This window comes from Alligator sinensis, unplaced genomic scaffold (assembly GCF_000455745.1).
Source record: "Alligator sinensis unplaced genomic scaffold, ASM45574v1 scaffold354_1, whole genome shotgun sequence".
Lineage (NCBI taxonomy): Eukaryota > Metazoa > Chordata > Crocodylia > Alligatoridae > Alligator > Alligator sinensis.
In genome coordinates this window covers 985,606-1,012,721 of record NW_005842200.1, presented here as the reverse complement: position 1 = coordinate 1,012,721, position 27,116 = coordinate 985,606, and the positions used below count along the sequence as shown (strand labels likewise).

The 27,116-nt window shown below is 45.9% G+C and overlaps 2 protein-coding genes across 2 annotated transcripts in view; one reads left to right on the top strand and one right to left on the bottom strand.

The window, feature by feature from the left end:
* The window catches only part of LOC112550770, a 74,681-nt gene extending 64,133 nt beyond the window's left edge, over nucleotides 1-10,548 (top strand). Inside the window, exons 30-31 of the mRNA XM_025207591.1 lie at nucleotides 6,213-6,337; nucleotides 8,253-10,548. Coding sequence (XP_025063376.1) covers nucleotides 6,213-6,337; nucleotides 8,253-8,491 — 364 coding nt within the window. The 3' untranslated portion in view covers nucleotides 8,492-10,548. The remainder of the gene's footprint in view (nucleotides 1-6,212; nucleotides 6,338-8,252) is intronic.
* An 8,520-nt stretch (nucleotides 10,549-19,068) lies between these two features.
* ING2 (inhibitor of growth family member 2) overlaps nucleotides 19,069-27,116 on the bottom strand; it is a 24,008-nt gene continuing 15,960 nt past the window's right edge. The window contains exon 2 of the mRNA XM_006026620.1: nucleotides 19,069-20,387. Coding sequence (XP_006026682.1) covers nucleotides 19,720-20,387 — 668 coding nt within the window. The 3' untranslated portion in view covers nucleotides 19,069-19,719. The remainder of the gene's footprint in view (nucleotides 20,388-27,116) is intronic.

Genomic DNA, 27,116 nt, shown 5'->3' with positions numbered 1-27,116 from the left:
CTCTTTCCTGCCTATGCAGGGGGTCGGACTCGATGATCTATTGAGGTCCCTTCCGACCCTAGCATCTATGAATCTATGAATTTATGGCCGTTATCCCCCCCGTCCCTTCTAGTGTATGTAGATTTTCCTTTCAAAAATATTTTTGATCTATACAGGTTGCCTATACTTTTAAAAAATATATAGAAAGGTAACCAATAATTATGAAAATGTAAAGAATGGCATTAAAAGAACTCCTTAGTCTACAGAACTCATGCTTCTTTCCCAACCTCCTCATTCTTTTCTAGATACAGCTCACTATATAGGCCACACAGTGTACATAGGCCAAATTCTGGCCCCTCTACTGGAAGTATCCATCCCTAGTAGCATAACTACTGGGGAGAACAGGGCACCAGCCTCAGGCACTAACTTAACAGGGGGACAAAAATAGCCACTGCTGCCCAGGGCACACAAGTGCTTAGATGCATCTCTGCCCCGCTCCCTGTTGAATAAAGGTATTATTGTTGGGTCAGGTATCCCTGTTGCTCTTAACTATTACAGGCTCAGCACAAAGAGAAAGGCAGTCTCTAAGAGATAAAGGACCTAAAGTATGAAAGATTTACCAGCCATGTCCAATGAATTGCACCTGGAAGTTATGTAGATATTAGAGGAGTTTCTATTTAACACAAAATCACCAATTAGACAGCTACATTTTATACAGCTTCAACTTTGAGTGGTTTTCTACAGCCCCGCTGAAAGTGACAAGGGCATAGATGAAATTCATGAGGGTCACATCTGGCTCCCAGAGGAATCACAGTTATACCACATTTAATTGCTTGAATATCAAATATCCAGTTCACAAGAAACTACATATTTCAAAACTTCTCAAAAATTGTGTTTGGAAACACTAGCACATGGCTACAAACCCACAGCCAGCTGCACGGATCCACGGGCAAGCTCCATGGCCATGGTTCTGCAGGCAAGCGGCATGGCAGCAGCAGCACGGGGTGGTGGCAGCTGCATACTACCTGGCTGGCCAGCTGGGGGGGAGGGGCTCTCACACAGTGGCTGCTACTGCACCACCACCATGGCTGGCGCACCCTGCATCACTTGCCTATGGAGCCATGCCCATGGAGCCATGCAGTCAGCTGCAGGAAGGCAGCATGGGGCCTGACAGCAGCCATTGTGTGTGAACCCCCCCGTCCACAGGCATGGATGCACAGGCAAGTAGTATGGCAGTGGCTGCCATGTGCAAGCTCACACAGTGGCTGCTACTGCACCACCACCATGGCTGGCGCACCCTGCATCACTTGCCTATGGAGCCATGCCCATGGAGCCATGCAGTCAGCTGCAGGAAGGCAGCATGGGGCCTGACAGCAGCCATTGTGTGTGAACCCCCCCGTCCACAGGCATGGATGCACAGGCAAGTAGTATGGCAGTGGCTGCCATGTGCAAGCCCCCCCTCACCCGCCAACTGCGCAGCATGCGCCTGCCACTGCCACCCTATTTGCCTGTGGAACTGTGGCCAGAGGTGGCAGCTGGCACATGCAAGCCCCCCCGCCCCACCCCGGCCACTGGCCAGCCAGGTGGCACACGCCTGCTGCTGCCATGCCCGCGAAGCTGCACGGCTGACCATGGGAAGGCAGTGCAGGGCGCAGCAGCAACTTCCATGTGTGAACCTCCCCCTCCAGGCAAGGGTGGGGGTTTCCTGCCCCTTTTGCAACCAGCTCTTGCAGGCTTGAACTCAGTCAGCCTGCAGAGCTCTTTGCAAAAAGGGGAAAGCCACAGGTTTCTCTGTTAAAAGGGAAAACCTGTGTTTTTTCAGATAAAAATGGGAAATCTGTCATTTTCTCCATTTTTCTGTGGGAAATGAAAAACCTGGATTTCTGCTTATAATAGCTTTTCCACTAATCTTAAGAACTGGCTATATGGAGGGGATATCAATGGGAAAGTGGTGCTCAGTCTGGGCCCTGTGGGCCAGATAAATGATGCAGGGCCAGTTTGCAGGCTCCAATCAGGCCCCATGCCACCCCCACAAGCTGGGATGGGCTCCATGCTGCCTTTACCCAAGCAGAGCCTAGTCCTGGCTGGGTAAAGGTGGTCCCCCATTAGGGTGACCACCTTTTCCAAATTGGAAGACAGGACATATGCCCGCCTCCCGTCCCCCTTGCTGACAGCACGACTGTCCTTCCCCTGGAAGCCCTGTGCCAGCCATGCACCACCTGGCAGCAGCAGGCAGCAAAACTCCACACCACTGGGGTCAGGAAGCCCCAAGACTGCAGCAGGCAACCCACATCTACCCTGCACACAATTCTGGGGGGGAGGCACATGCCCGCCATTCTGCCCCACAGGGGGCGCATGGCATGCAGCAGTGGGGAGCCACCCCCCCCTCCACATGCCCTGTGCCCCCTCATGAGCCACCTGTAGCAGTCCGACTCCCTGCCCTGGCCACCCCATGCACTGCCCTGGCATGGCAACATCCCCAGCCCCTTCCCCAATGCCTCCCTCACTGTGGGGACCTTGATCTGCCTCCTCTGACCCCACCCCCCAATAAACTTACCTGCAGGGAAGTCCTCTCCAGGCGACCCAGCTCTTTCCCAGTCATGTGCATGTGTGTGGGTGCGCACATGCATGCAGCGCCCCATGTCCCACTCCCAGCAGCCTCTTGCAGGCTGGATTGTTGCCCACCTGCAAGGGGAAACCCGGATCCCTGCACAATGCTGCAGGGGACAAATTTGGGACAAATGCTATTCTGCATTTGGGACAAATGCTATTCTGGAGTCATAGCCTGGGACTAGAACTTGATGTTCCCATTTCAGTACTATTCTGCCCAATTAAGGATGGGTGGTCACCCTAGCCCCCATGGGACCCAGCCCCATGGGGCCAGGCAGAGGCAGCGGAGGGTTATAAAACCTGATTCTGGCCAGGTGGATGCAGTGTGGGATCCTGTGCCTCCCCTGCCCAAAAAGGATTGGACTCCAGGGACCCTACAGTGCCCCTACTAGTTGGGATTGGATTCTGGGGACCCCACCCTCACTGTATCTTTGAAATCTACCTGCATACTCACTACTGTGCCACTTCAAATTATTCCAGGTAGCACAGGGGACATCACAGTAAAAGCAAGGTAGATTTGGTTATTAGTGATTTTTTGCTAAAAACTAAGACTTGGGTCCAGAGGTGCACCGATACATCAGTCCATACTATATTGGCACCGATAAAAGGAACACTGGTATTATTGACAATTGGCCATTTTTGGCTGATGTGACCGATTATGTCACTGATAAATGTCACATGCACTTGCATAGCCGCACCATGCATGTAGCCAGCAGTGCAGCCCAGCAGCTTGGAGAGCAGCATCTAGCAGCTAAGTCTGTGCAGGGAGAGGGGCATGGGGAGGGAAAGGATGGGGGGGCGCAGATTAAGGGCCCTGCGGTGAAGCAGGGATTATGGCTCGGGCTGGAGCTGGGGCAGGGGCAGGTGCTGCACAGCTGGGACAGGATGGGGTGCAGGACAGAGCTGTGTCTCGTCTGGAGGGTGCAGGGGGCAGTTCCTGCCACTGTGCACATCCCTTGGGGAGGCACAGGGAGCATGCATGCCCCAAATCTGTACACGGGGTGAGGGCAGGCTGCCACTATGTGCTCAGGGCTGAAGGCTGCATCAGCATCTTCCCAGTGGGGGAGCTGAGCCCAGGCTGTGCTTGGAGTGGGCGGGGGCAGACAGCGGTAGGAGAGGGGGCCTACAGCAAATTTTGAAGTGGCTATAGCTCCCCACCCATAGCTCCTCCTCCTCCTTCCAGTGCCATTGCCACCCACCCTGTCCCACCTGGCCTGAGCACTGCCCCAGCCCCACTCCCTCCCTCACCACAGGGAGCCTCAATCTGCCCCCTCCCACATTCCTTCCTGCCCCCCCACACCCCTTCCCCCAACAGACTTACCAGCCAGATGCTGCTTTCCAAGCTGCCAGGCTGAATATTGACAATCAGATCAGTATCAGCCAATATGGCTGGTTAACAATTGGCCGTATGTATCAACCCAGAAATACCTTTATTGGTGCACCCCTACTGCTTCCCCTCAAATGGCACTGCTGCCACCAAGGTGTGGTAGTCAGGACACTCCAGGATTTCTCTACAGAGAAATTACCATATTTACTCGTATCCAAAACAAGGGTTGCGTGCATGTTTAGCCCTTTGTGTCGAATCTGAGTACAGAAGAGAGTGAAGGCAACTGCTGCAGTTCCAAATCCAGCCCCACCCCAGGCACAGGCTCAGAGTTGGACTTGCAGCTGCTGCCACCCCCTGCCATTCTTACCCCCACTGCAGACACTTGACTCCCACACTGCTTGCTCCGCTACTGACTCCCATGCTGCAGTGGTGGGTGGAACAAATTTAAGATTACTCTCCAATAATTACACATGGAAAAATAAACGTATACATCTTCCATGTATAGAATCCATGTACTGGGGGTTATCTTGAATTTAGATAAATACAGTAACACTTAATGTCACTTTTCACACATTCTGTACTATCATGTTATCATCTAAGAGTTTGCAAAAGTCTGAACACGTACATTGAGACAGAAGAGGGTTTACTAAGAAAAATATTTAAAATGCCTTGATTTTATGAGAAAGTGGCTTGTCTGTGAATACTCTGCTATCTAAAGAACAGAAGCAGCATTGTTAGGTGAATCATAGTGGGTACAGAGACATGACAACACAGAGATTTGCTTTTAGTTTAAGTGGTCAGGGCCTGTGTACTTGGAATAGAGTGGTTAGTTTTATACCAGAGTTCAGAATGACTGGTACTCTGCAGCATGATAATCAGAAGTCACTGTCACTATGGATTATGAAGAATGGCCCTGAAGCATCCTTACGTTCACCACATTAATGTGTAAGGGTGCTAAGCAGAACACCCTCAAAACAATCCTTAAATATTATTAATGAATCAAGTTTTACAGAATTAACAGCATCTAGATTGAGCTACCACTTCTGTCTCTAACAAGTGGAATTGAGGAAACAAATTGCACTAAATACTAAGGGACAGATTAAACATACTGGGTGCATCTACATGTGCTCTTTAATGTGAAGTTGACTATTTTACTGCACATTGAAGTATCACGTAAAAAAATGTAATATTACACTAATGCGCAGTAAGAGTCTACTGCGCATTAAGCATCAGTAAAAAAAGCATGCAAATGCACCCCTGCGCATTAGCACAGCCTAATGTGCATCAATTTAGTACCTCACAGAGGTACTAAATTGAATGCACACTAGAAAAGGCACATCAATGCATGTGTAGATGTGTCCACTAAGTAACATAATGGAGTTGGACATATAGGGTGCAATAGAATTACTTCTCTCAAGTTTGAGAACAACTATTATTACAAGCATGAACGACGCACACCCCCAGTGGCTGGGAGGGCACGGTGGCAGTGGTAGCAGGAGTGTGGCAGCAGCAAGCAGGAGAGCTCCTGTAGATGCCACTGGCACTGTTGGTAGCAAGGGGGGTAGTGGTGGCAAGCACCATTGCCAGCAACATCAGTGGCATCCAGCGGGGATTGCGGACCACCCGCAGATGCCGCTGGTGGTGTCGGCGGCAGGGTGGTGAGTGGCGGCCACCTGTAGGCGTCACCGCCGCCAGTGTCAACAGTGACACCTTTTTGTACAAAGTGCACTGCCACGCTCAGGGGGTGCACCCCCTACACATCACCCCTGATTAAGAGTTGAGTAGGTCTTCCTCCTCAGTGCTTCATCCAACTTAGTCCTAAAATAAAGAGGCTTACAAAAGTAAATTCAACAGTTTTGCAGGGACTTGAGTAAATTGGTATAGGAGTGTACTTGAGCATCTAATAGGTGGAATTGAATTTAGCTCCATGTCTCTGCTCCAGCATGTCTTCAATAGTCACTCTTACACATTTTTTAAAGTATTATTTACTATTTATAGCTTTTTACTGATCACAAAGACTTTTCTACAGATAAAAATCCTAAATTGTTTGAAATGCAACTAAATCAACATTTTAGTTTTTCAAATTTTAAGAGATGCCCCACAAGCCATTAGGAGGAGGATTAATTTGTATCCATAGCTGAACTGTGATGATAGCTAACTCTGGTAAGTCACTGACTTTACCAGGACCTAGAAGTATTGGCAATACCTTATTATCATTAATAGTAAGGTGCTACTTACCTTTAAGTGTCTTGTTTTTATAGAAGTGACTGAGCATGTTTTTGTTGACTCCTCCTAGGATTAAAGTTTGGGATCCATTTGAACATGGGCACAAGGCTATTTCAGGTTATGAAAGCCTTCATCTTACTGTGAACAGCAAACTGCAAATGTTGGAAGGAGGTGCAAAAGCAGTCCTGCTTGCAGGTATGTGAAACTTGCATTAGTCTCCTGTTACACTCTGCCCAAAACTACCCTCCCCATCCTTCCCCAAAAAACTACAGTTGGGATTGAGTGATAAATATGAAAACCAGATACACACTCTACCTACTTTTAACTGCACTCTTTGTATTAATTGGAGGTAATAAAGCTGAGAACTTGTACAGCAAAAGGGGAGTGCAGCAATTTAAAGATGCAATTATTGTCCTTGAGCTGCAGCTTTGGTACAAATGAAATACTAATTTTAAAATGAACTTGACATGAATTCCATGCAATGCCATAGCTTACTCCTGGCAGTTTCATTGGTAATTTTTATATGGTAAAATGAATTTTTTTAAGCAGTAATGGGCAACGCTTTTTCTCATGTATATGTCAACGTAAGCTAAATTTGCTTCACCTACAGGCCGCTCTATAAGGGTTCACTTTTATACAATGGAGGACATACAATTCAATAGAGAAAAACAGAAAATTATGCTAGTGTCTCACGTTAGCTGCCTCACCACAAAAAAGAAAGCATGCTCCAAGACCCTGTTTTTATCATCTACATTCAGGCAGAAAGAAAAGGCATGTCAAAAATCAGAAAAGGGAATATGACAAGAAGGGCAAGGAAACTCACAGCACCAGAATATCCACATATTAAACAAGGAGTTCGAGATCTGGGTATTCTTTGCTTAGTGCTGGTCTAATTTATTCTACACTTTTACTTTCAAGAAAGAAAGAAAAGTGTTCTCTGTTCATCTCTATCTGATTGATCATTAAAGAGAAGAGAGCCAGACCCTGAATGTAGCATACGGTTTCAATTGCCCATTTAAAAATCTTATGCTACAAGGGGCAAGAAATGAGATGGGCTCTTATCAAGCATTCATCCTTCTGTGATGCAATATGAGACTAGAGAAAGTTGGGCTGGGCTCTCCTCCTCGGAAAAACAGCTGCATTCTGTTGCCAGCTAGTCTGATAGCTCAAGTAGTGCCAGTCTGTGCTGCAGGGTCAGGCTTAAACACACAAGGAGGTTAACTTACCTTATCTAAATGATGTTCTTCCAATAAAATTAAAGGGGTAATTACTTAGAATCCAGATTTTATTTGAAAAACTCGGCCCAAATATCATTTAGTGGGTCTGTTTTATTTTGACTTCTAGTTGCTCTTTGAAGTTGTCCTGTCCTCTTGCTGTAAATAGCCTTGGGCCTTTCTTTGGGAAGGACAATATATAAATTGCATAAATAACTAAATATACCATTAAAAGGCCTTTTAATTCTCTTGCAGTTTCAATTTATCCAATAAATGTTAATCCCTTATTTCAGGGGATATAATGTTGAAGAGAAGAAATGCAAGTAATTTAAATTTATTCTTTGTAGGGTCTGTCTTATTTGGGAAGTAATGCTTCAGCTACTACTGATGCATTAGGAATAAAACAGAATAAATATTTTATCCATTTGCAGCAATGTATACCTCAGAAAAGCCCCTAAGCCCCCTCCCCCCCCCAAAAAAAACCCAAAACCAACCAACAAACCTTTATAACACTATTTAAAAATTAAATTACCATTCCTATGAAGGGAGAGATGGGATATGGAAATAATTTTGTCAAACCAGAAGTTTTGGGGAGGTTCTAGTCCAGTAGTGTACTTTGACAAAAAAGCTCAAAGACTTTTTATATTTTAATCTGAAAATAGGATGTTTTGATCACTGCATTTAATGAAAATGCAACCCCTTATAAAGCCAACCTGGTTTCTGGTCAGAGCTAGTGGAATTGTTTTAATAGAATGGTTCTAGTGAAAACTTCAGTCTTTCAAGAGTCCAGTCACAATAATAAAAGCTGCTGGTCATGAAAGGAACAGTACTTTCCGTCTTTTTCCAAAAAACAAATGCTGCTTTCAGAGTAATGATGTTATTTATTTAATTTTTAGGTGAGGTAAGCCTATGGGACTTGCACAGTTGCACAGTAATGTCAGTCTTTACACCTGACAGCAAAATCTCCTGCTTAACAGTAGCATTGGACAGAAAAACTATTCTTCTGGGGGTGAGTGACAGCCCTGCTCTTATCACTTTGAAGACATCCAGTTCTAAAGCACCTGTAAGTTCTACTGAAAGAGACTTATTTGGAGAAGAATCTACTAGCAGTGAAGAAGAACCTGAACAAAACTAGAAGTTCAAACAAAAAACTTAGAGGCATGCACTTTTAAGGACTGGATCTACAACAGGGACTTAAGTTTGAGTGTTGCAGGATTTAGGTCCCCTAAATGATAAGTGGGGAGCTGCTAGGAAATGCTGAGAAAAGAATGAACCTGAAGTCCTACGTTTCCCTTAAACGCACCCCTGCAGTTTAGAGCATGGCATTCATCTCCAACTGGAATTCACAACTGAACCTTCTCCTGGAGTGAGATGCCCCATCCAGGAAGTGCCTCATGCACAGGAGTTAGTCTAGTAGTTAACCAGATAGATTAGTGGTGCTCAGGCTTCCAGAACCAAGGCTGAATGAGTGGCACACTGTCAGTCCACGGGCCAAATCTAGTGTGGCTGGTCCACAGGGGTGATGCGGCATGGGGCCATATCATCCAACTCATAGGGCTCCTCCTGGATCTGGGAACTTGTTGGAGGAGTGATGGCCACAGCTTCTACAGCCACTGTTCCCCTACTGCCAAATTTCCAGATCCATGGGGAGCCCTGTAGGCCAGAGATTGAGCACTACTGGGTTAGTTCATTCAGCCAGAATATGGCAGACCTGGATTATACTGCCTGCCTGAAACCCCCCCCCCAAAAAAACCCCACATCTCATGTCTTGGAAGGCAGCCAAAAGCACCAGGCTAGACTATCCTGAGCTGGGATTCTCAGTCATGTTCAATGCTACTGTATTTACTCAAATCTAAGATGACACCCAATAATTAGATGCTATGCAAGGAAAATTTATCATAGAATCATAGAGAAGTAGGGCTGGAAGGGACCTCCAAAGGTACCTAGATCCTGAAGCAGGGTCATCCCTATCCCAACCATCCCGTACAAACCATAATCTAAATTGTATATAACATTGTCATCAACCCTGACACAACACAGACCTAATACCCTAGCCTGCCATAGATAAAAGCAGAACCACAGTAGCCAATGTCCTGCTTCTATGAAATGTTGTCAATATATGCTCAAGAGATCCCAGGTAGAGGGCCACACCCCCTGCTACAGAGGAAGGCAAAAACCCCACAGTCCATACCAATCTGACCATGATGTAAAATTCCTTCCTGACCCCAGATATGGTGATCAGTCTGCTTTTGAGCAGAGGGGCAAGACCCTCTAGCCAGGAATCTCTAGCTTTGGTCCCAACAGGAGCACAGGCAAACCCCAGTCGAAGTTCCCAGCCTTGGTTGTAACCAACACCCAATGCCTCTGAAATGGGCTTAAAATCACCCTGACCCATGTAACTGAAAGGGGCAGTGGGGGGAACTAGCAAAGCCCAGAAGCTTGGGAAATACTCACCCATATCATGGGAAATAACCACCCATAGTAGAACATAGGCATAGCCATGCCTAAATCATCCCCAACCAGTGGCTGTCCAACCTCTTCTTGAACACCTCGTGATGGAGAGTCCACAGCTTCCTTAGGCAGTCTGTTCCACTGCCTCATTATTCTAATAGTGAATACGTTTTCTGGATACCCAATCTAAGCTTATTTTGCTGCAGGCTTCAAGCCATTCATCCACATCCTCTTCTCTGCAGCAAGAGAGAGAGAGTACTTTTCCTCTTCTTTATGGCAGCCCTTCATGTACTTGAAGACTGCTATCATGACTCCTCTTAAGCAACTTTTCCACAAGCTGAACAGGCCTAGCTCCTTCGGTCTCTCCTCTCATCCTTAAGAGTTCTTCATGCATAGATTCTAAATATCAGAGGGTTATCTTTAATTCATCCCTCCCAATGCTGCAGATGGGGAGGCAGGTGGTGTGGGAAGGTCAAGCAACTTGCGCTGTACTTGTGCCTGCCCCCTGCCGCCTGCCTGCCAATCCTACCCAGCCTCCGCTCTGCCCTGTCATGGCTACCATTCTAGCCTGGGGCACTGAGCACAGCCCCAGGCCAGCCCCACTAGCAGCCATGCAGGCTGTATGCTGCTGCTATGGAGCCAAGCTGGGGCTATGCTCAGTAGGGCTGTGCGAAATTTCGACAGCCGTTTCATTTTGACACTGTTTCGACTCATTTTGAGGTTGAAACAGAAAAATCAAAACAAAGGCCGTCGAAATAGCCTCAAAACAAAACAAGGCTTGTCAAAACATTTCAAAAGTCAAAATGTTTTGACCATAGCGCTAGGGATGGGAAGTCAGTTCAGCTGGGCTGCCTCACCACCCCCCCTTCCCCGGCATGATCTAGTCCCCAGCTGGGGTTGGGAACTCAGGCCAGCTGGGTTGAGTTCCTTTTTCCAGTTCCACAGTCCGGCGAAACAGTCAAAACAGCCTCGCTGTTTCGACAAAGCAAAACAATGAGGCTGTTTTGACTCAAAATTATATTCGATACAAAACACTGTTCTGTCCAGACCTCGAAACTGAAGAAGGAGCGGAACAGTGCTGTTTCACAAAGCCCTAATGCTCAGTGCCACAAGCTGCAGCATGCACAGAACCTGCCAGCACCGAGCAATAGGGCAGGGAAAGCGGGGAGGGGCAGGTAGGGAAGCAGAGACTGCGTGGAGGGAGGGAAAGTAGGGGGAGAAGAAGGTATAGGAAGAAAATGGCAGGGTGCCAGGGTGGCAGAGGGCAGGGTGGGGGGCAAGCAGCATCCTCAGGTAGGGGATGAAGCCCAAGCCACAATAGCTGCTTGTCCCTCCCACTGCTCTCATACTCTAAGACAAGGGACTTCCCCCCATTTTAAATGAGGGGGGAGCCTCATCATGGCAGACCCTATGAGGAGAGGCTACAGGACCTTAACCTGTTCAGCCTTCACAAGAGAAGGCTGAGAGGAGACCTGGTGGCCATCTATAAACTTACTAGGGGGGACCAGTGGGGAATGGGAGAGACCTTGTTCCCCCGAGTGCCTCCCGGAGTAACAAGGAATGACGGCCATAAGTTGTTAGAGAGTAGGTTCAGACTAGACATTAGAAGGCACTTCACAGTCAGGGCAGCTAGGATCTGGAACCAACTTCCAAAGGAAGTAGTGCTGGCTCCTACCTTGGAGGTCTTTAAGAGGAGGCTTGACAATTACCTAGCTGGGGTCATTTCAGCCCAGTTCTCTCTCCTGCCCAGAGCAGGGGGTCAGACTAGAAGATCTGCAAGGTCCCTTCTGACCCTACATATATGAATCTTAGAATTGAGTAAATATGGTGTTCCTCTTTATATGCAGTGACTGAGATTTAGTGGGTGTCTACACAAGACACTTTACTGTGCAGCAGACTAATCCACTGTGCAAGTAACTGTGCTCAAACTACTGTGTAGTAAATTAGTCTACTATGCAGTTAGCTAGTACCTGTAAGAACAGGTACTAAACTAACTGCACAGTAGATACTGCACAGTAGGGCAGTAGATAACCAGAAGCAAATTTGCTCCTGGTCAGCCACACCAGCAAGGAACTCGTTCCTAGCATTGTTCAGCTCCCAGCTCCCCCCAGGAGCTGGGAGCTGATCAGCGCAGGGACTGGGTCCCTCTCTGCCCCGCTACCTCCTCCTCCCAGTGCTCTAGGGCTGGGAGCCCACAGGACCAGGGAGCTGAGCGGTGCCGGGACAGGGGAGCTCTTCCTTCCCTGCTCTGCCAGAGGCTGGATGGGAGTTGTCCCACCAGTGGGGCAGCTAGCAGCAAGCCCCTGGCTAAGTGGGGATTCCCTGCCCAGCAGGGGGCTCACTGCTAGCTGTCCCACTGGCTGATCAGGACATGGGGCTGGGAAAGAGCTGCTGCAGGAGAGCACATTTTCCCAGCCTCATGTCCCTGCCTGCAGATTGGGCACAGGGCTAGGAGAGAGCTTCCCTAGAGGTAAGACAGCTTCCCTCACCTCCCGGAGGCCAGGGCCTGACTGGTGCCACCTGTCAGCCCAGGGCTGGCACCTGGGGGAGCCTGGAGCTTCCCCTGGCTACTGTAGGGGAGCACAGCAAGGCTGGAGTAGCCCTGCATGGAACTGCTCCCTTTGGGAACAAATCTGCATCTGATGAGAACACCTGTAGAGGCCCTCTTGGGGAAAGCTTACTACACAATATTTTACTGCACAGTCAACTTTCTGGGCATTAATTGCAGGTGTAGATGCACCCACTGGGCTGTAATCAATTGACATGGCCTGGGAGCAGGGAAGATGGATCTTGTCCTACACTGATGACTAATTAAAATACTTGAACATTCATTGGGTAGGAGCTAGAACCAGGGTCTCTCCTCTCCCAGTTAGTGATACAACCACTGGCTATAATTAACTCTCTTCTGAGTGGAACAGCTACCAAGAGCCCCATTATAACATAGCCTATAGCCTAGTGACTAGCACATGTACATTCAAATCCACTCAGGCAGGGGGAGGGAATTATGGGAAACTAAATATGATTGGGTAAGAGGGATGCTGTGCTGCATGCTAACGAGATGGTACTTTGCAGGCAGACTTATAGATTATATGCATAGGTGTGACCTCAATTGTCCCATTTCTTAGCCTCCTCAAGACTGAGGTTCTGAGGCATGTTCAGAGATAGCCTTTTGTGCCCAAGTCCCTTTATTGATCTAGTCCTAGTTGCTAAATTATCTACAGACATACAGGCTGCTTACAAACATGAGAAGAGAAAGAATAAAAAGAAACCCCCCTTGCACTTTACTTTCAGCTCAGCTCGTTCCTGCACCAAGCACAGTGCATGCCCAGAAAAGGCATCATGCTAGTTTGACCCAGCTTGCCCAATGTCTGTATTGATTGCACACTTCAGCAGTGCTTTTTGGTACTTATCTAAACAGCTGATTGAATCAGTTTTAGATTTAAAAAGTGCCAAAAATCCCTGCTGAAGTGCCCAATCTTAAAGATGCTAGGGAACTGAGCCAAACCAATCCACTTCCTCTTTGGGTAAAGCATTGTTTGGGGTTTTTTTCCTCCATGTCTGTCAGCAGCCACACTGCCTGAAATCCTGGCCCTATTGAAGTCAGTGGCAAAAATTCCCTATTTCAAACAAACCAGGATTTCAGTGTCTACCCTTTACACCTATTACTATAAACTAAGTCTGTCTAGCATTTACAAAATTGCTACTGTCCCATCTTAGAGCATTTGTTCACATAAGTAGTTGCAGTAAAGATGTAATTAGCTCCTGTATTTCAGCAAACAAAAAAGTAGCATCAGATGGACATCTCCCCAGCCACAGCAGCAGTTGTTTTTCAAACCCTGTAATGTACTAGAGATACAGAATTAGTACAAGAAATCATTTTCCTTTTAAAGCAATGAGTAAAATTCAGTGAGTTTAGAAATAATATAAGCATTGGTGTTATAAAAGTAATGTTGTAAACTGTCATCCATCTTCTGACATTCTGCTAGAAAAGGTAGTAAAGTGCTTTTAAAGCATAATTTACAACTCTTAACTTCAGAACATCCCTACTTTCAATTCTATTAATTGCTCTGTGGAAGTAACATGATTTTCTAATCTACTTTTGAGGCGCTGTACAGCATGTAAAGTGACTTGACTAAAGGCATGGCTCGAATGAGTAAGAAGTAAAGGTGCACCAATGCATCGGTCCATATTGTATTGGTAATGATAAAAGGAAGATTGCCATAATGGGCAAACCCCCCCGTTTTGGCCGATGTGACCAATAATGTCACTGATAAATGCTGCATGCAGGCACACAGCAACAGCATTCACATGGCCAAGTGTAGCCTGGCAGCTTGGAGAGCAGTGTCCGGTCAGTAAGTCTGTGGGAGGTGGGGGAAGGTCATGGGGGGGAGGGGGGACAGATCGAGGCCCCCCACGGTGACAGAGTAGGGTGGCAGGTGCTGCCCAGCCGGGACAGAGCTGTGGGCAGCTTGTCCAAGGGATGCAGGGGCATCAGCTGCTCCATCTGGGGGAAGCATGGAGAGTATTTGTCCCCCAGATTTGTGCGTGGGGCAAGGTTGAGCTGTGTGCATAGGGCCAGGGGTGTGCACAGCAGTGGGAGCTGTCCATCCCCCTCCCCTCCCCTGCAGCTCCATCCCATATCCCCCCTCCCCCTCTGCCCCAACTGGGCAGTGCCTGCCCCTGCCCTACTCCCTCCTCTGCACCGCCCTGTGGGCCCCCCCACAGACTTACCACGGAGATGCTGCTCTCCAAGCTGCCAGGCTGCACATCAGCAATCAGATTGGTATCGCCTGATACGGTTGGTCAGTAATCAGCCATCTGTATCAGCCCAAAAAAATCTTTACTGGTGCACCCCTAGTAAAAAGTTCTCATGGCCAAGGATGTTGTCTTTTGTTTCTACTGAAAGACACAACTTAACTTTTTGTCATTATCCCATTTCAGCTAACCTTTTTTATGATTTTTCTATATACAGCTTATAAACTGAATAAAAAATACCATGTAAGAATAGAGCTGGCAACAGCATTCTGAGGTTTAAATTGTATGGGGAAGTAGTCTCAATCTTAGTTTTCTTCTTTGCGTTTTTTATCTGTAACATCCAAGACTTGCATATCTGTGCAAGAAAGATTCCCCTTTGATAAATGAAGGTAGTTGTATACAAAAGAGTGGGGTCTGGACCAGATGTATGTCCACAGTTTTCTTGTTTGACATTATAAACCTCAGTTGCAGGACATAGTGCACTCAGTATGCGCATTCAGACAAGCCTGCACGTGCAGTTTGCAGTGCCACACATGCAGACATTTGCTGTGCTGTTAATTTGCAGCACAGCAGGGTTTTCTGACGCAGATCCTGGTGTCAAAAAAACCCGCACTAAAGAAAAGCAGGGCATGCACCACCCAAAACCAGAGTTTAGCTAGCCAGAGTTATGCTCTGGCTGCTGGCCAGGCTGCATGCACCTGGATCGCCACTGCTGGAACCCTGAGGCCCGCCCGGACCCCAGGTAAGGCTACTGGGGGCCAACCCAGGTGATGACCCTAGCCCCCCCCTAGCCCACCTTAGGGCAACTTGTCCCCATGAGTGGGAACACCCCTGCACATGCCCAGTCGTGCTCACTCTGACATGGAGAGAAGTGCATAGCTTCAAACCATGCTCAGTTGTAGGGAGAAAATGGCACAAACCACCTCTCACTCTTATAAACGCATATTAAAGTTTGAGATTCCAGCACAGAGTATTTTATGATCAAGTGACTAGCTTCTGAAATGAAGAGCCATAAGTTTTAATTTAAGCTGGTCAGAAATGTTTCAAGTTACATATGCCAGGTGATTATGACAAACATGTTTAGGGTGATCCAAGCCTTAAATGTGGCACTGCCATATCCCAGGAGAGTGCCCCAACAGTGAGTTATTGGTGATGCTGGTCTAGCAAGTCTCTCATGAAAACCTCAGAAAGTCTTTACATCCAGAATAGAATAGGGGCAGGTATCCACTTGTAAGCAGCCTTGTTCACAAGTACTTTCATACTGAAATACCAAGCATACACCATCCTTAAGATACCAGGAAGCAAGATACCACTTTAGAAATGGTGTTAGAGGCCCATTTTAAAGGAAAAAAAAAAATCTCAAAAGTGTAAGAAAAAAATCTTATGTTCTAGCCTGTGGTATTCTCTTTTTGCCAGCCTCCCTTTGCTGCAATGCACACAAAGCAAATTCCTTCAAGTGGTGTTTGCCATGAGGAATCTTTGGCTCCTTACAGATGACCAGGGCATCAGTCAGAATTCTGTACCTTTACCTTAGTTCTTGCTCTTTCTACAGCAGTTTTAGGGCTCTTTAAGCAACAGTGGCTGGGAAAGCAGTAGGGTGATGTTCTAAAGCCCCACCAGTACCAGATTAGGGAACTTGAATCCATACTGCTGAAAAGGAATCCATTTATAAAGAGCACTAGCCAAAAACTTCCACAAGAAAACAAAAACACAATTTTGTGCCCATAAAATAATATACAAATACAATGTAAGCAATTGGCAGCATTGCCAATATCAGCTGAATTGTAGAAGTCAGAACCTGAAAGCTATATCTAGGCAATACACCCAAAACAGTTTACTGGAAAGATTTGCCTAATCCCAGTGGAACCAATACTGCACAGGATTCATCAAGCCTAGATGAAGTGGCTATGGGAAATGCTGCACCCAGTTAAAGATGTGTACTGTGCAGACAAATGTTTGAGACATATCACAAGATCTTTGTTCAGTGATAAATCACACCCGGGGGGGGGAGAAGAAGAGAGAGAGGTGGCCAAGAGGTCAGTTAACCCAACCAATTTGGTGTCCTTGCCTTTAAGAATCTGATAATAGTCATCTTTGGAAGATTAATGTTTTTTTCTTTGTTGTCTATTTTAAATGGATACTAACCTGAAAGACTGCACAAAGGTGTAGCTTGCTTCCTCAAAAGTCTTAACGCGAGACTTTCCATCAGATGAGCCATATACACTTCCACCTACACTGCCTTGTTGAAGCGCCATTACCAAAAGCATGAACAACTGCTACACTTTTTCAGAGCTCCATGCAGTTTCCCTAATAATTTCCTTGCTTTCAGAAAACTGAAGGAACACTGAACACCTTCCCACTTGAGAGTTATGCAATGGGCAAATAGTGGCTAACAGGTACCTTGATGCCAGGTGGAATCCTCAACTTAAACGTAATGACCAGGTTCCATATACAATGTGTAAGGAGAATTGAAGCTCTCAAGGAAAGAGTCCTCAGAAACCAGCTAAGCAGGAAGCTAAGCTATGCAGGCATGAAACACAAAGGGGGACTCAGGCATTTGTTTATGACCAGACCAGCCAGCAAACTCCCCTCACAGTCCCGCTCTGTAAGCCTCCTTCTGCAGGGAGTGGCCTAATCCTTGGCCATGAAAACAAAGCCATCTCCCAAATAGCCAAATGCCTGGTTGTTAAAGCACAGAGTGGATGTGGACTCAAGTCTCTGGAATCAGCAGAATAGGTTATGAGAAACCTAGGTTCAATTCCTAGGAGAGCAAACCAACCCCCTGACAGTTGATTTGAGATATACCCCAGAAGAAACTCCTACTGAAACTCCTCCATTTATATAATTAATGTATTTATTGAAGCAAGACCTTGAATCAACCTCTCCATTTCCTGTGCACTAACCACTGAGCAATTTACACATGCTCTGAACAGGCAAGGAATCAGGGCCCACTTGAGATGCATATTAAAAATGCCTTTTTGAGACTTGCTTCCGGGTCTCCAGAATTTTGGTTTGAACTGGGGCTCTACATTGTGGCACAGCATCAATTCATAGAACACCTGGTAAATAACAGTCTGTGGGATTAGACAAGTTAGCGTAAGGATGCCATAAGGCAGTCATTTCATGTATAACAATTGTTTTAGTTACCTTGACAGATTTGGCCTATGTGCCTGAGGTTGAGTTAAAAAGCTTTGAAAAATCTGAATTGTTTGCAGTTGAACTGAAGTATCTAAATGGCAGGACTCTTAGCATTCAAAGGAAATCAAGCAGGTTCTCTAAACTATGTCCATTTTATGCAGCTAACATTTAAAAAAAACCCAAAAACCTGCAAAGTAAGAACACACAGGCATGCACATATCCACCCACCCCTCCCCAAACCAGATTAAACCCAGAATCATCTGGATAAGTAGCAGGACCATCCCAGTTATTTAATTTATTCTGCCATTTCTTTTCAAATGAGTCATGTTGAAGCCATCACCATCTCACCTAAAACACTTAGGCTCCATCCACACTATGAAGCTTCTGGCACTATAGCTATGCCAATAGAGCTTATCATCAGATCCCCCAGTAGAAACACAGAATATGCTGACCAGAGCTTTTCTGCTGGTATAGCTACACTATCTCCCTGAATGAGGAAAATTTAGCTAACAAAAGCTCTCTCTCACCACAGCTGCATTTAAACTAGAGATTTTGCCAACACAGTTATGTGCGAAATAGCACCTATAGCTGACTTCTAGCTGGCAGCAAAACTTAAAATGTAGATTTTACCTAATATAGGATCTTATTAACAAAAGGTACTTACCAGTTGAGAGAAAATGGCCATATGCAGCTGCTTGACTATCAAATGTGCTGACAACATTACATGGAAGACAGGGAACAAATCACCAGGAAAGAGGCTCCTGGAGAAACTGCTTCATTGAGCATTACCCACCTCATGAACCCTGACTTTAAATCCCTCCGAGTCCCTCTGCCATTTTCTTCCATGAACCCTTCTCCTTTACACTTCAAAAGGAACTGTCTGCTTCTGCTCTCCTTATACCTCCTGGAATTCACGGCCTTATTAACAAGCCAGTGTTGAAATGCAGGTCTGCCCACGGATCTCTCTGAACACCGCTAAAAGAAAGGCTAAAATATAGGCCCATACCACATACAATGACATGTAGAATATCTATACTGTCTACTGAGAGTCAGATCCAAGATGAAGGCACTCAGACTATCAATATTAGCTTCCTGGTTTCAATTCTAGAATTATATAGGTAACAGCAAGATAAGAATCGTGATAATCAAGTGAAATCTCTGAAGCAGTTCTAGATTGAAGTAAAATTACAACTTTACACAAGCAACCACCCACATGACATACTTACCAAGTCACGGAAGAGCCTGTATTATCATCCTCAATTAGAACGTGTGCGCCAGAAACAAGCCCAGTAAGTATATGAAGATAAATCAAAATAGAAACCATTACAAATTACTACCCTATCCAGAAACTGACTCCCAAATATAAAGTCACCAAGGCAAGAGTTTAATATTGACATAAAAGGCATAAATTAGTGGAATTTTCTTCCTTGAAACAAACACTGGTCATATAAAGCCACTGAGGAAACAGGCTGCTTTTGGCTTGGAAGACTATCTTACAATTACAGCAAAGTTCTCAAAACCTTGTTTATGTAACGTCACACACCTGGACGCATCTGAAAACTTTAAAGGTATGGGAGGTGGAACAACTCGATTAACAGACAAGATTTTAGTAGCAGAGGATGTTAAACAAAAAGTAAGAACGGTCAAATGCCACTTCCAATAAAACACAGCTAATTCTTCAGTCTTTTCCTCAATTGCTCTTTCAGACTTTTATAGGTTGTTTTGTTTTGTTTTGGGGGTGGGTTGGGGGGGGCAGCGGGACTTAAAAATGCTACTGGAGTTAAATTGAAACCAGAACACCAAAGTTGGTCATTCTCTTTGTGCAGTTCTGAAGCCACCCTGTTCAATTATTCAGTGCAGAATGTTAGAGAACAAAGTACAACAGCCTTTAATACCCCATTAATACTATAGATTAAAAATTATTGCATAGTCTTATGCATCTTAAAACATTTTTCTGTAAATTAAACTTTTTTTTATATATATAAAATACGCAACTCTTTAAAACATGAATTGCATTCACTACCTCGATCTCCTGTCCTTTTTTGATTTGTCAGTACATTTGTCCATGGTTTTCTCATTATCTCCTCTGCACTTGGGGCAATACCATTTCCCCTTTGGTTTATAGGTAAGTCCAACACATGAAAAATGAAACCACTCAATAGGGCACTGTTCATTGTCACAGCCTATCATTTCTCCATAAGACACTTGGTTACATAAGCAATAGGTTGGTTCATTGGGATCTATTGCGAATTCTACAGGTGAAACTTCCCTTTCTTGTTTGGCTTTGGAGCGCTTCTTCTTCTTGGAAGATTTGGATCTCTTCTCTTTAGGTGGATCATCACAGTCTTCTATTCCATTTGTTATATGGCACAGGTCACGGCTTTCACTGGTCCGCTGGCGACGAGGCCTACGTGAAGATCTCTCTGGTTGGCAAGTTTCCACCTTTGCTTTTTCTAAAGGTTTTTCATTTTCAGACATATCTTGGAAACAATGAGAATGGGTCTCCATTTGCCGGGCCCTATTCTCTACCTGTTCAAGCATCTGAGTAACTATCTGAATCTTCTCATCTCCAAGCTCTTGGCTGTTGATTAGCGCTCGCTGAAGATGCTGTTGCAAGCGTTTCTTCTGAATGGGATCATTTTCAGCTTTGTATTTCTCATAGACATCATCTATTTCTTTTAATGCCTCTACAAGAGAAGAAATAAACAGAATAGTTCTCGGTTGGGAAAGGCTTATGCATCAAAAAAACCCAAACAAACAAAAAAAACCCAGAACATCCTCAAAAAGTTTTAAACAGCAATCCAATTTGCTTGATACAATATCTTCAGTTAGAAGCACATGCCAGAGGAAGAGAGCCGATTCTTAATGCTAATGATAGACAAGTTACTCAAAAATGGAATGCTGATTTCAAGTAACCAATATATATCACAATCTCTTGCAAAATAATTCTTCCAAGTTCTAAAGGAAGAAAATAAGGCTATTCAGAACATTGTATAACCCTGTACACAGCTAACAAAAATTAATCTTGGTACTTACTAAGCTTCAATAGTTTGAGTCTCCAAGATTCAAATGACAAGCCAGGGATTTTGGTCCAGCCAGTTGTAAGTAGCATATGGCTCATTTCTGGCAATGAACAGTAATAATGTACTGTGCTGCTCTATACCATTGACATGACTGCATTATATATTTTTGTTGACACAAGTGGCCACTTAAATGTCTAGGAATAACAGGCATATTATGAATATTCAACCTCCCCTCTGTTCTGTGAAAATCTTAGTACTAAAGATAATCTTTTTTCTTTCCTTTATTAAAAATAAATCAGGCTTAGTTCTATATGGGTTAGGTAAATTGATCAAACAAAGCTATATGATAAATATAAAGACCTCTGGGGATCCACTTGAACTGGTTTACAGTTGGCCTGTTTAAAAGTATCATTACAATTTTAACACAAGGTCTAGACCAGGCTCCCCCCCCCCATTTAGAAAAGGCTATAGACTGAACTTTTCAGGGTAGGAGCCATGTCTTTGGTGCATCATCACAGGATACTTTTAATCACAATACTAAAATAACTTCACTAATACAGTTCACTGTTTAGTTTCTAGAAGCATTTGCATTTTTTTTTGCAAGTCATGCACTATCATCTCGCCTGCTCTCTCAGATGAGCTGCACAGAATCCTGAGTGCAAGCTTTTTCCTATAAAAACAAGTTTTACTTGAATAAAGTTGAAGGTGAAAGACTGCCAGATTTAGAAGCCAGCTGCTTTTATTTTGTACTCAAATATGAGATTAACTTGCAGTGAGCCTCCATTTTCTTCCTCTGCGAGAACCAGACCAGTGGTGAGTCCAGAACCTTTGCACTCAAAGCAAACGGCAAAGGCCTGTTAGAGCATTAAATGGATCAACTGTCAAGGAGTTTATTGATTCTGATGACAGCTCAGCACTGTTAGCCAGGGTTCCAGAGTGGGAACCCCTGCTACCCATCATGCTGGCCTTGTCTCTTAGTTGAGACGTAGTTCGGGCCAGAGGGGGTCTTTCAGCTGCCTTGCCTATACCACCTCCCGAAACATCACAAGCTAGACCAGTACAATATTTCCAATAGCATAAGTGAGCCCACACCAGGAGTTCTGCCAGCATAGATATACTGCCAGACCACACGTTATTGAAGTCTGAGTGCAGGGGGGAAGTGACAAACTACAGAGAATTTCTTGATACAAACAATTTAAATCAACTGAATTAAACCCAGAACTGCAGAATGTACGCTACTTCAACATCTATAGAATCTGCTCTAGAATTATGCACCACAACCTAGTTTCCATTTTAAGAGATCTGCATCTAGCCCCTGTGATTGACAAGCTTAATACGAAGCAGAAACCTGCAGCACCATTGCCCTCCAAAGACTTCTGACATCCCAAACCAATTGCTAAACCATCAACCCACTGGTACAAACCAGTTGCATACACTTACTAGATTCTCTGCCTTGCCTGGCACAGGTTAAAGCAGCCTGCAGCCTTGCCCAACAGGTTAAAACAGCCTGCAGATTTCAGGGGGATCATATTAACAGTTGATAATAAGCAGCACTTTATCTATACTCTCTCTGATTTAGAGTTTAGTCCCATAAAGCAGAAAAACAGAAAGTATAGGAACTACCTGCAACTGGCTACCTCAATTTCACAGGAGTCCCTGCATAGGGGAACCTAGAAGCAACCTCTGTTTTAATGCAGGTGAAGCAAGAAGAACAAAGGCTACAATTCAAACAAGCTATTGCCCCCAACAGTATTAACACGGAGCCCCCAACAGTATTAACACGGAGCCCACGACTCTTCTTCCTTTGGGAGTGGGGAGGAAAAGCGGGGACAGGGTGGTTAAAGTAATACTGCAGGCCTTGGACTGAAAAGGCTGGAAACCTAGGGCCTTAAAAAAAAAAAAAAAAAAAAAAAAGAGAGAGAGAGAGAGAGAGTCTGGATGCTTCTGCCCTATGATTTGAAACATACTGGGTGCAAGGCTACAGAAAACACAAACCTTTATTTTTACAATTTAAAGGGATGGGATTTATTTCTTCTAGTATTTCCATTAAGTATCAGTATAACTAAAGAGGCCTAACAGCTCCCTGCTCCAATATTAAAATCTAAATGAAAAAAGGAAAAGGGGAAACTGAAGAACAGAATTTTATTTTGTACCCTAGGTACATACACAAGGTGCTCTGCGTTTGCCTGCAGATATACACCACCAAGTGCATCATGAATGAGCAAAACAGGTATCCCTCTCCACCCATCCTCCTAAACATGCCTGAAGGGTGGGGAAGAGATAAGACCTTTGGATAAACACGGGTCCAAATTTAGAAAACTAACCTCAGATAAAGCCTAAAGAAACTGCTTCCATTCAGTTAGATTGCTTTAAAAAAACCACTTGTTTATAAGTAATCTAAAATAAGTTAAGACTAAAATAAGTTAAGTTAATGCTCCCCCCACCCTTCAGCCTAGAACTGCACATTAGTGCATGGCAACAAGATCATAAATTAAAAGGTAAGAGTCCAAAAAAATGGTTGCTTGTAGAACTATTTTGTTTAGTTGTAGAGAGGTTCAAGAAAGACCTAGTAAGCCTCTTCTAAGTAGCTAGGCCTCTTCTAAGTGCTTACCCTCAAACAAGGTAAGCATTTTATAAACTTCTGGAACTTAAAAAGTTTACATAAAAGCCTGTTCTTATGCTCTTTTCCTTATCAGTTAGAAAGATAATGCACAGACTTACTTTTGCAATAGCTACAATGGGCATCTCAAGGGAATGCCTGCTTAATATCTGAATAGTATAAAACTTCATAATTTTACAAGGAAACAAATTTACCACCTTGGAACAACCTGAAAGCTGACACCCTGGCTCCTGCCTATTGTTCCCGCTCAATCAGCATGTTCATACAGCCCAAAGTGCCCCAACAGGAGAGAATTTCCTGCTCAGGAGAGCATCCATCACATCATCCTCCTGTGAAATATGAAACATCATAACCAGAAGGAAATGTAATTCAACATCCTGCTTGACACCAGACAACACTGAGGTAAATAGACTGTTCTAACTTTTATCTGAGCCTAATTTGCACAAACTGAACTATTTCAACCACGAGACTTTATAACACCTTCAGCTCTCCTGTGAAATATGAATTTTCAGTTCCACCTAGGAGAAATTTTACAATCCTTGCATTCTCTGATGCCTGAGGAAGGGTTAGATTGCCCGAAAGCTTGCAAATATATATTTTTTTTTTGCAAGTATCTAGGTGGCCTAATAAAAGGCATCACCTCTGAGTTCTGATTCCTTAGTAATATCCCAAAATTAAAGACCATTTAAACCATTCTTATGTTAACTAAAGCTACATAATATCCTGTATATATATATTCTTATATATATTATAAGAAGTGTAGCTTCTTGTGAATAAGGATTGGTACTTCCCCTCTTAGTGATAGCCTGGTATATTATCAACTGAGGGTGCACCAATAGAGATTTTTGAGGCCGATACTGATTGCTGATATTTAAGGAGGCATATCGGCTGATACCAATCCGATATCCAATACACTACCTGCAGCAGGTAAGTCTGGTGTGGTAGAAGGGGGGTGGGAGCAAATCAAGGCCCTGCCATGAGAGAAGGAGGGAGGCAGGGGCATGCACTGCCCAGTCAGGGAGGGCAGGCTGGCAATGAGACTAAGCCACAGCTCATCTGCGTGGGTGTGGGATGGAGCAGAACTCATCCAAGGGGTGCAGGGGCAGGGTAAGGTGGCACCTACCACTGCTGCTGTCACTCATCCAGGAGGGCATGGGGGTGGGAGGTGGAAGACAAAGAGCGTGTGCCCCCGGATCTGCACTGGGCAGGGCAGGCTGGGGCCAGGGCTGTTCCCCATGGGGCCTGGGCTGCCTGGGAGGGGTGGGTAGTGATGCTGCTGGGAACAGGGGGCTATGAGGGAAATGGCAAATTTTGGGGTGGCTGCAGCTCCCCCTGTAGCCCCCTTCCAGCAGCACCACCCCCTGCCCCACCCAGCCCAGGCTCCACTGGGAATTGCCCCAGCCCCAGTTCGCCTCATGCAGATCTGGGGCCTGTTGCCAGCAAAGCCTGGGCCACATGGGGTGGGGGGTGGCGCCACTGGGAGAGGGCTACAGAGGAAGCTGCAACCACCCCAAAATTCACCATAGCCCTCTCACAGCTCCCCACTCCCAGCGGCACTGCCGCCCACCCCACCCAGCCCAGGCTTTGCTGGGAACAGCCCCAGCCCGCTCCGCCCCATGCACATCCGGGGACACCTGCCCCCCTCCCCCCACCGTGACAAGTGACAGCAGCAGCAGTGGGAGCCAGAGGATGAGCTGCATGCAGCAGCAGGAGTCACCTCCTCCTGCCCTGCACCCCACAGACAAGCCCTGCTCCATCCCACGCCCCCTAGACAAGCTGAGGCTTCATCTTCCGCCCACCTGCCCAGACAGGGCAACACTTGCCCCTGCTCCAGACTCCCTCTCCCCATCCCACCCCCAGACTTATCAGCTGGAAGCAGCTCTCCATACTGTGGGCTGTGTCTTCACTGCATACAGGCTGCATGCAGCATGGGCATTTATTAGCCCAATTATCAGCCACTTAAGGCATATATCCAATATAGATAATTTTTTTTTTTATATCTGTACCAATCTGATGTTGGATTGATACATTGGTGTATTATTGGCTGAAAGATGGAAGAGAGAAAGAAGTAACAGCTGTCACTTCTAGACTTAACTAGAAAGGATGGGCTTTAGAGCTAAATAGCTTAAAAGATTGTTTTTTAAATCCAGGTCTAAGTTGCAATCCAGAACAAGTGAAAAGATTTAAGTGCAGTGTTGTACTACAGACTGCTTTAGCATAAACACAATGGTTACTCTGGTTTAAGTAAAGAGGGAATCCAACTTGTTATAGCAAATCAATCATTTAAAGCAGGGATGTCACATGGAAGGCCTGGGGGAACTGCTCCATCTGGACTGACAGGCCACTGGAAGTTGAGGGAGTGGCCAGGGCAGTGGCCTGCCAGAGAATCCGGGCCCTTGGACCACAGTGAAAACTGGGCAACTGGCAGCAGGAGAGTGAGCCAGCAAGAGCTGATACAGCCCTGGTCCCCCTCCGGCTGCTTTGCCCATCACCACTACTGCCACCCCACCCCCATGCTACGCTGGAGTTGCTGCTATATACCCTGTACGGAACCAGAGCTACCAGTACCACCCAGTGCACACAGCAGTGGCTCCAGCTTGGGGTATATCGACAGGAGCCAGAGCTGCTGCCACCACTGCATGCCACGTGCCTGCAAGGAGCCCTGTGGGTCAAATCCAGCCCAGGTGAGAGTTTAGAGGGAGCTCATATTTTGTAGAAAAAATGGCCTGAACATAACAGCAGTTATTCAGCTGATTACATACAGCCTTCTGGACATCTGAATAAGTACTATGTTAAGTCAACACCTCATCAAATACACAGTGCAGCACAATTACAGCTGTCACGGTAATGATGAATCCCACCTGCATCTTCAGGCGTGCTGACACTGACATTATTCCTACTTCATACAAAGGAAAGGAACAGCTTTTGGAAAGGGAAAAGTGTTCACGTGAGTTTTTCATTAGGAGAGCCCAGCCTGGATGCATCTGGCCATTCAGCAGCACATCAGCCAGGTTGCAGGGAGACCGCACACCCTAGGAAGCTCGGGGGAAGAGGGGTATAAGGAGAAATCACTGCCAACATCCTTTAGGGAGAGGAGAACCACTGAAAAGGTTTTCTTCCTTCTCCATTCAGATTTAGGAGTGAACTTAAAAGCAAGATGAGAAATGGGCCACAGGTATTGGGATGGTTGGGCCAGGGATGTTCCTGCCTGGAGCAAGAGACTGGACTAGCCCTTCCAAGGTCCCTCCCAGCCTGACTTTCCTCCGATCCCGTTCCCCTCTGCTACCGACTTGCAGCACATACACGCACAGGAGCTGCCGTTGGCTGGGTCAGACCACGGGTCTGTCTGGCCCCGTGTCATACAGCAGCAGAGAGGGGAGGCTGAAAGGGAGAGCAAGCTGGGTCCGACTGGGGTTTCCCCCTTGCTCCTCTCCTACTTGCAACCTTCAAGGTCGAGTGAGGAAGCTCCAATGCAGAGGCCAAGCCCCTCACCTGTGGGCTCCACAGACACCCACACCCCTTTCCTCCTAGGATTCGCCTCAGCCCTGCTCAGGCCTGGTGGGACATCAGCTCCAGTGTTCCAGGGCCCACGCCCAAGCCAGCTGCTATGGGAAAAGTGCTGCCTTTGGTTAATCTGAAGCTCCTGACCCCAGGCCAGCTGGCTCACCTAGCAGGGACGGACGGCTGAGGGGGCCATCGCCCAGCTGGGCACAGGGGTGACCCTGGGCAGCTGCCCAGACGCAGAGATGTTTCAGGAGAGAAAGGCGGGGGGG